Source organism: Lytechinus pictus, chromosome 2 (genome assembly GCF_037042905.1).
Source record: "Lytechinus pictus isolate F3 Inbred chromosome 2, Lp3.0, whole genome shotgun sequence".
NCBI classification, from domain to species: Eukaryota; Metazoa; Echinodermata; class Echinoidea; order Temnopleuroida; family Toxopneustidae; genus Lytechinus; species Lytechinus pictus.
In genome coordinates, this window is record NC_087246.1 from 39,078,922 (window position 1) to 39,088,946 (window position 10,025).

The 10,025-nt window shown below is 34.4% G+C and overlaps 1 protein-coding gene across 1 annotated transcript in view; it reads left to right on the top strand.

The window, feature by feature from the left end:
- Positions 1 to 10,025, top strand: part of LOC135153112 (tumor protein p53-inducible nuclear protein 2-like) — a 16,479-nt gene continuing 6,454 nt past the window's right edge. Inside the window, exons 1-3 of the mRNA XM_064094835.1 lie at positions 1 to 130; positions 8,446 to 8,601; positions 9,378 to 9,572. Coding sequence (XP_063950905.1) covers positions 9,428 to 9,572 — 145 coding nt within the window. The 5' untranslated portion in view covers positions 1 to 130; positions 8,446 to 8,601; positions 9,378 to 9,427. The remainder of the gene's footprint in view (positions 131 to 8,445; positions 8,602 to 9,377; positions 9,573 to 10,025) is intronic.

The window sequence follows — 10,025 nt, forward strand, 5'->3', positions numbered from 1 at the left end:
CGAGTGACATTTGTCAACAAACGGTAATCATTTTGCCGGGAGAAGAGAGAACAACGCAACGGTTAAATAGTGACTGACGATACGGCTAAAAAGAAAGAACATTTTCAGGCAACGGTGTTAACGTTCAACAGTAAGACACTTACAAAACATTATTCTATATCTCTTAATTTAGTATAGTAATTCTGAAACGATTTCGTACGTTGTGTGGTGGACGGATGAGACAAGTTACTAGTAATTATTATGTATGCGAACACAGAACAGAGATTGTGTATACTACTATGATGACGTCGATGTATCGTGTACATATATCTGTATGTTGATGATGCGGCCGAGATCGAGTCGAACGATTCGAGGTCAGTGGCAAAGCTCAGTCAAACTAAGCTAGAGCTCTGCACTGGTTGGAATGGCTATTTTAATTTTTTTCCTCAAAATTATTCCATCAACATCGGATAACAATTAATGACATATTTATGCATTTAATAAATATCTCACAAAGACATATATATATATATATTTATATTCTATATATATATATATGTATATAGGCTACCGTGGAGGCAATGTCTGATATTTTTTCTTTATTAAACAGTGCAATTATTTATATAGATGAGCAAAGAAATCGTAAATTGTCTGCCCAAACAGTGAATATATGTTCAATCCAATGTAAAATAAATAATAATCATTGAAAAGTATGTTAATCCATTTTGCAAAGGTCGGAAAACCATATTTCCTCTGTATGACTCTGACTATTATATTTGTCTTGAAGTAAATATATAATCAGGGGCCTTGGGGGGCTGTGGGGGGGGGGCTTCAGCCCCCCCCCCCCCACTTTTTTACAAAACCGTGTACAAAAACGTGAAAATGACCATCATGATTGTGATTTTTTGCATGGTCGCCCCCCCCCCCCACTTTGAAAACCGTTCCGCGGCCCCTGATAATGTAATGTGGGGTATATATTTATTTTATATCTTAACAAGAATCTTTTATAGCATAACGGGGCATGTAACCCTGGACATGGGAAATAATGTGGAAATAGTTGAGTTCAGTAGCTATATTAAAAATATTTGAATACTGATCTGATCAGTTGAACCTGTGTGTGAAGGAGTGGTTTGATATATTCATTTTAAAAGAGTTCTTTCATAATTGATCATCTTTATGATCTGAAATAATATACCATCGTTTCCAGCAACTGTAAATAATCATAATGTGTGACATATATTATTGGGGAGCCTGGTGCCTTTTAATAAATAGCTAGACATCATCATCATTCTATTAAATTAAAGATCCAATTACTTAGTTCATGAATACATTCTCCTCTTTTCATAAATGATTTTAGCCCTAATGCATATAAGGGTTTTAATTATCAAAAAAATGTCTTAAATGGTAATTTCCCCTTTCAACCTTAGCTGAGCTGCAAGTGAGGACGGAAGGTGGGTGTGTCCGTAGATATACATGGATACTGTATTACATGTAATGTAGAAATACGCCGGGTGATCCTGTGTTTTCCATTCGATCAAAACAACAGTCCAGCTGACTGACGTTAAGCCAAACCGTAGTGTTCAAATTCAGCCTGTATTCCGTAGTGTACGGGTTCAGTCTGTAATTCCGTAGTGTACAAATTCAGCTTGTATTATAAATAAATGTCATGCCAACATAATTTTAAGATATTTGTATCAGAATGGGATCATAAATCACATCTGCAGTGGTTAAGTACGACTATTTTAAAAGGTATACTCACAAGAACACAAAACAGAAAAGTAATATTCATGAGCATGTCCAAACATGACTGGAGAAACTGGTTTGTGCGGTCTCCATGAGAGAGACTAACTCTCCGGATCCTGGGCATGTCAGGCACATGACGCAATGCACAGACTTTTAGCAGGTCATTGAATATTATAAATAGCTGTTTTGAAAAGGACGCTCCTCGAGCTTCCCTGCCTGCTTTTCATGCAGAAGCCATACACAAGGTGACCTTCCGCCCTCCCAACATAGGCCTTCCGTGTGTGTATAGTGTTTGGAGCTCTCTTGTGTTTGGTTCAGTGTGCGGTGGTCTGGAATCACAACTATTGTAATTTGCATTTGGCCGGTTCCATTCTAAAACAGGGTAGTTCGAGTTATGTGATGTCAGCTTTTCTTCTTTTGTTGGTAAATTCGGAATGAGACAATTAATGTATCGATCTATATTTTGTGAACAACAACAATGAATTGGAATGGATTATGATGATCATGTGGATTAACAGTTGATAAAATTGGTCAATAAGACACGGGTATTGCAATATTTCCCATTTTCTTTTGATTTTGGATATACATTTTATTTTGCACCAGACATGTTGGAAATGCCATTTGCATGATATACTCAGATTATATAAATAATCCTCTCTTTTCATACCTCCATAAATTATGATAAATATATTTTTTTAACATATTCATAAAGTCATAACATTTATTGATGTTACTGTCCAAAGTTATTGCATATGCAAATGGTTTTTACATTTGGCCAACATTTTTGTTTTAAAAGAGGTACTTCTCGAGACAAAAATAATATGAATGATTTGAACAGAAAAAGTAAAATCAAACAAAACACTGATTATTTTAAATCGGACAAGGAATAACAAAGTTATGACATTATGAACTGTTTTGGTGAACAGTTCTGTGCATGTCTTTATGAATTTTCAATGAGCAAGCTGATGTTGTTATATCCCATTATTCATTTGGATTGTAATATACAAAAATAAATTTATTTGAATTTTAATAATGAAAAAAATGATTAAGTTATTAATCTTTGATATAATCATTGCTGAAACTCATTTTTTTTTTACATAGGGTAGGAAATAATTGTTTTTTAGGGGCTATCTTTTTTCCACATTGGGGTGCTTGCAGAATCTGGGGGGGGGGCTGTTTCATTAATTTTAAGGGCTTTCTGGGGCAAGCTTTTATGCAGTAAATGCTATCATTACTCTGTCATAGTTAGAATATTGTATTGCTGGTGACAGCTGTAGGGGTGTCTGTAATTAAATGATCAACAACTTGAGACCTCTCTGGTGGTTAGAATTTAGGTAGGCATCTCGTTTCTTTGGATCTCAGAAGTAATCATTAAACCACATAATAAAGGAGATAACATCATGTAACAGGTAAATTGTGGATTCTGTATATCTTTCTGTTTTTACAGTGCATGTCTCTTGCCTATATTCACCAACTTCTGTACTTTTGGTGATACGGGGGGGGGGGGGGGTATTCGAATGATAATATGATACTTATGTGCCACACCAAAAACAAAAATAGGGGGCTCTAGAACTAAACTTTGGTCTCAAATGGTGGTCTCTGGAACTGCTCTAGGATCAAAGACTGTTGAAATATGATGATTGGGAAGAGCACAAAATTTGTGTTTCGGAGCATTGCATGAATGCATAAAATTGGTCATTATGCTTAGATCTGCATGATGAACCAATCAACGGTCCCCAAATCTCTATGCAGAGCTTTGGCTGTCCATTAAATATGCAGTCAATGGCAATTGCCACTGTGCTGCAAGTGAGCACTGGAATGAGAAAAAAATTAGGGTCTTTAATTGGAATGGGAAAAATAGGAATTTCTTTGACTTGCTCGATTGGTGATGCTGTGGAACAGAAATTTAGATTGAAAATGGGGTCTCGACCACGGTACATGCGTATCATACATTTTGATGAGTACCCCCACCCCCCCCCCCCCGATGATACCTCTTCAAATACAGATACCTGTAAACTTTTCAATCTATAGTACAGCTAGTCTTTGATATACTAAGCTGCCAACACAGCCACCAATTTTACAAGCCAAGGGTTGTTCTTAAAGGTCAAGTCCACCCCAGAAAATTGTTGATTGGAATCGATAGAGTAAAATCAAACAAACATAATGCTGCAAATTTCATCGAAGTCGGATGTAAAATAAGAAATTTATGACATTTTTAAGTTTTGCTTATATTTCACAAAACAGTTAAATGCACAACTCAGCAATATGCAAATGAGAGAGTCGATGATGTCCATCACTATTTCTTTTGTTTTTTATTGTTTGAATTATACAATATTTCAATTTTTACAGATTTGACAATAAGGACCAACTTAACTTAACCATAAACTGTTAAAATAATGGTAATTCTACATGTTCAGGGAGAAATGCAACTTTGTTTCAATTGACGAGGAGAAAATAAGAATATTTCATATAATAAAATACAAAAGATAGAGTGGGTGACGTCATCAGTCTGCCAATTTGCTTATCGACCAGGATGTGCATATAACTGTTTTGTGAAATTAAGCGAAACTTTGAAATGTCATAACTTTCTTATTTTTCATCCGATTTTGATGAAGTTTTCAGTGTTTTGCTTGTTGAATTTTTCTCCTTTTTTCAAATCAACTCTCTGTTGGGGTGGACTTGTCCTTTAAATAATCCATTATATTGTTGCCACTGTAAAATGTGAACATGTGATTCAAGCAAAAGTGACTAATCCTCTGGTTTAATGTAATCTTCCTGGATTAGGTGACTTAATTAAGTTTCTACAAGATTAATTATCACTTATATGTAGTCTCAAACTATAATTTCAGAGACTGCAGTAATTGAAAACTAATGTTCTGGTATATAAACTTTTTTTTATTTACATGGATTTATTTCTAATAGTAGGCCTTTAGACAAATTAGAAATTGATAATGAAATTAGAACTTAATAATTAAATCAGAACATTTTTGCAGTTTGCTAGTATCTGTCAGGGGAAAATTGCCACGCAATCAAAGGAATAGAAAATATGAAATCAGTACACCCTTTGCGTTTAAGGTGTGTTTTTAATTGAATGGAAATCTCCAAATTATACCTCCAGGGACTTCCATTTACTACTGCAGATCTTAAATTCTTCTTTGTGTGTGTGTTTTAATTCTTGGTTGAGATATCAAAGCTTTTGTCTTCCTCAGCCTTTACACTACCTGTAGCTGACATGGACTGCATATGTTTGATATCACTGAGACTGTAATGTAGACTAAGCTAAACGTATCACTTTCTGTACAAAGTCAAGGGCATAAAATGCAAGTAGGATGTGGCATTTCTAAATATAGGCAAAATATTCATGTAATCGATCTGAATGATGCATGTCATTCTAATCAATAATGTCTTTTGCAAGATCAGCATCTGTTTACCACTTTCGGACTGTCCACTTATGAAAGGATGAATCTGTTTTACTTTTTAAAAAGACAAGTCCACCCCCTTCCCCCCCCCCCAAAAAAAAAAAAAAAAAATAGAGAAAATTTCAACAAGCATAACACTGAAAATTTCATCGAAATTGGATGTTAAATAAGAAAGATATAATATTTTCATGAAGGTTTGCTTACTTTCACAAAACAGTTATGCACATCTTGGTCAGTATGCAAATGAGGGGACTGATGCCATCATCCACTATTTCTTTTTAAAATGTCATAACTTTCTTATTTTACATCTGATTTTTGTAACATTTTCAGCGTTATGCTTGTTTGATTTTTCTCTATTGATTCAAATTAACATTTTTCTGTGGTGGACTTGACCTTTAAGGAGAAAGGGAGATTTATTTGTGTCAACTACATGTATATAGGTTTTCCAAAGTGTTTTATGAACATTGCGTCAATTAAATCATCAGGATATATGGATGTCATTATATAATGTAATACAGGGGCGGATCCAGCTTTTTATAAAGGGGGGGGTTGGGGTGGTATGCGAGGGAGCGTAGCGACCGAGTCCAAGCGAGCGGAGCGAGCGAGGGGGGAGGGTGTGGGAGGGGGGTGTCCCCCCTCCCACAGTAGGGAAAATTTTTGAAAATCTGTGTGTGAAAATGGCGTTTTCTTGCATCTAAAACACCACTCTTTTTGGTATAGAGGTCCCCAGATTTTTTTTTGGGGGGGTTGCAACCCCCCCTCTAGATCCGCTTCTGTAATATGTAGACTCAGGAGGCCCAAACATGTATTTAATTAAGTATTGGTCTTCAGATTTTAAAACCAATGCTCTCAGATTTTGATTCAGAAGATTACACTGTTTACTATCTTGTAATACATCAGCCTTCATTTATTTTGTGCACATATAGATTTATATCTTGTGTCAAAGAATCAATTTATCATTATCATCATTTTTCTTATGATCTTAATTATTATTGACGTTGATTGTATATCAAAGCAGGAAAGTCACAAAAATTGACAAAAATGCAGGTGAATAAAATACCGTCTGTCAATATTATTTTCATAGAATTCGAGCTGACATCATACAGGTTGTGTGCAGGCGCAGTTGATTTGATCATAAAGGAATATTCTAAATGGTGCGGGGGAGGGGGCGGGGTAAGTGAGGATTTAAAACGAAGGTATTGTGACAAAAGTAATAAATATTTATACGAGATAAATGCATATCTTAATAAACAATAATAATAAAAGACGAAATCATTGTAATAAATAATGAAAGCAACACAATAGCAATAATGATTAAGATCATAATAAAAATGACGATAATGGTAATAAATTGATTCTTTGACATATATACATATAATTATAAAGCTCAGCAATGAAAATAGAGTTTGCATTTTCTCTTTGAAAAATGAAACATTTCCCCTTATTTTAAGTTGAAGAGGGTATAAACTAGGTATAAAATAAATGACATGAGTAATGGTAGTAATGGGGAAAGAGAAGAGAAGCCCCTGCCCTTGGAATTGTGATCTTGGGGGTGTCAGATTTATTTTGAGGAAAATGTGACCAATTCCAGCTTAATGGTTGACTTTAATTGTTCTGGGCCCCTGTATTCATGAAATTTTAATTTCATTTTCATTTTGTTTGACAGACCCTGACCCTTCCAAATCAAATGAGTAAATCTTCCATGGATAATAATATCCAGAACTCAGTATAGGCGTACTACCATATCTGTTAACTGTTATGATTGAAAGGACCTTGATCATGTGACATTTGATTGGGTACCTCCTGTGACCTATTAATGGCAGCTGACCTGGAATCTGCCTTATGTAATTGTGACATTTTACAGCAATAACAAACAGAATAGAATAGGCCTCTGAAGTCCAGTTCAGATCATGCAGCTGGTATCGGGATGGGGTAGGTGCTGCTGTATACACTCAGTGGGGGTAGTACAGGTTCCACAGCAGGGGTGGGGAAGGTCAGGAGAGCCAAGGCAAGGGGGAAGGGAGCTTTATTGGTTAAAATGAAAGCGCAGACTCATTCATATTTGCATTGATTGTGGAGTAAAACAAATCCATGTTTAGGCCGGGTATTGTTTTCTCTAAACTCCAACCCACATTGGCGGTTTATCTAAGGTAGATGTTGCTTAGAAATAAATGTTTTATGGTGGTTATAACATTTCCAGTATTTAGAGGTTTGATTTAGAGACACTGTCATAAACATAAGGTTACATATTTTAGGGGTAATTATACTTGTTTAGGGGCAAAATTGTGCAAAAAGACGCAAAAATATCTGAATAAGGTATAAATTTGAAAAATTATATACAATTATATATATGTAAATAGATAAATAAATATGAAATTGAAAATAATGGAAGAGTTAAAAAAACATAAAGACAAAGAAAAAACAAGAATGAGAAAAAAGGAAGAAAAGGTTACCAAGAAGTGGCGTGATGAGGTTTCTTCTGTGCATGCTATGTATTGGACTAAAACGGTCTGCGCCACTTTTTTACCCCAGAATCATGATTTGAAATGCATCTAAAAATAGTTTTCTTCAGAATCACGGGTGCATTTTGTAGTCAAAAGTAAACATGTTTCAAATCACAAACATAAAACAGAAAAAAAGGAGCTACACTGTATTGAAAAAAGTTTCTGCAGAATAACATTGGAAAAAGGATGAATAAATGTAAGTGATTTGAATAATGATTCTGTATGTCGGCCTCAGACACAGCCCATTACTAACATTGCTCATTGTTTCTTTATAGAACCAATGCAAACTTCAAAATGCCATATCTTTGTCATTTTATTTGATTTGATGATTTAAAAAAAGACTGATTTACTCTTTACATTAAAATAAACTTGGTTTCACGCAGAGTGGTGGCGTACCCCTGTATCCACTTAAACATGATTTGATTCAATAGTACACATTTTTCATATACATGTACCCCAGCCCAAATTATCTTAGATACAGGGCTCAACTGGTAAATTTTGATTTTCACTGACCAGATTATTTACAAAAAGTCATTTTTCCATAAAATGTATTCCATTATACCCCAAAACTATGTTTTCATGTAAGCTGAAAAATCAGAATGCTTTAATATTTTAATTTATTCCTCAGCCAGTATAAAGGGATCGCACAATAAGTCAACATTATTGCAATTATGTATGTAATGTAGCAGGGTTTACCAGAGTGACTGCTTTGAATATAAGCTCAAGTACTAAAGCTTTCACATTTTGTATAGAGGCAGTACCTTTTCTAACTTGTGTATTTTCCACCTTCAAATTCACAGAAGTTGAGAATATTACAGATGACCACCAGGCGTCTGTAATTATCTTGAAAGTTCATCAATCTACTTCCATGCTGCCATATCAACTCTGTTTGTGAACAAGAATAGTCATCACCTCAGTGTATTTTCTGGAAAACATTTGACTGTATCATCTTAAAGGTGAGGAGACTCAAATTCTTATTTTTGTACATGTCAAAATCTCCTAAAAGTGACCACAATTTTAACCCTATCAGAAATTGTTTCTTCTTTTATTTATTCCTTGTATATTTGGAAAAATCAATCAAACTTGATGTAAGCTACCATGTTTTAACACATATAATTTGAATCATATTTCTTTCTCATAACCCCCCCCCCCCCTTATTTCTTTTCTTTTCCTTTTTAAGTAATTCTTTTAATCATTTTTCAAATAATTTTGCTTGACTTTATTCAAAACTTACTTCCTGATTAAAAGTGTCAATCAGGGTCTGTGTACACAGACTACATAGACTGTGTGACAGCTCACTGTGCTTGAAATTCATTTTTAGATTGGCCTATAGTTAAAACAATAATACCAATTCATAAAACTCCCATAGTGAATTATATATATATTAATATATATATATGAAATATTATATATATATATATATACACATATATATACATTTAAAAAATAAACATTAAATTGTGTGTTGCAAATGCAATATAAGTACTTGTTATGAAACTGGCTAAATGATGTCAGATTGTGTATACATTACCAATTCTGAAGAATTTAATTTTCATATTATTGTGGTCACAGTTAATAACTTGCGCAAGAGCAAATTAAATCTGCTTTCTCAACATGCAAGATCATAATGATTTGGTCAGTAGGTTTACTAAAATTATCCTGTTTATTTTATTTTTTTAAATCAATATTGAACATGATAATAAACTATTTTTTCTATCTCTTTTCATCACAGTACTATTTTGAGATATTTCAATAGCTGAAACACTTCAATAATTTGTGAAGATGTTTAGTGGACTTAGCGAGTATCTGTTTGGTAGCTCCAGTAATCAAGCTGGTGATGCTGCCATGGCAACGGATGATACCAAGCCCGCTGATCCCATCAAGGAGGTTGAGATGGATGATGACTGGGTGCTGGTTGATGTTACCAGTAAGTTTAGCTTATCTGTTGATTGGAACTAGTGGAAATAAAAAGGTTTCCCATATTTTCTAACTTTTCTTCCATTCTCTCCTCTTCTTTATTATTGGGCTGCAGAACCAGGGAGCTGGAGTGGTTTTTTTTGTGTTGCTTTAAGGGCTCTGGAAAATTATGGGAAGGACTGATTGGATGTATTGGCCAAGCAAATTATTATTTACTTTTGTAGTACTGTAACTTTCCAATGAATTATAACATTACAAAGCTTAGAGAGAATTACTTGGGGAAGGGGGGGGGGGCAGGTTTAAAGGGAAACTCCGGGCTTAAGATATCTACATCAAAATAAATAGAGTAAAATTCACAGAGCAAAATGATGAAAATTTCGTCAAAATCGGATAACAAATGACGAAGTTATTGAATTTTAAAGATTTGCAATATTCCAGTGAACAGTTCTAGGCATGTCTTCAT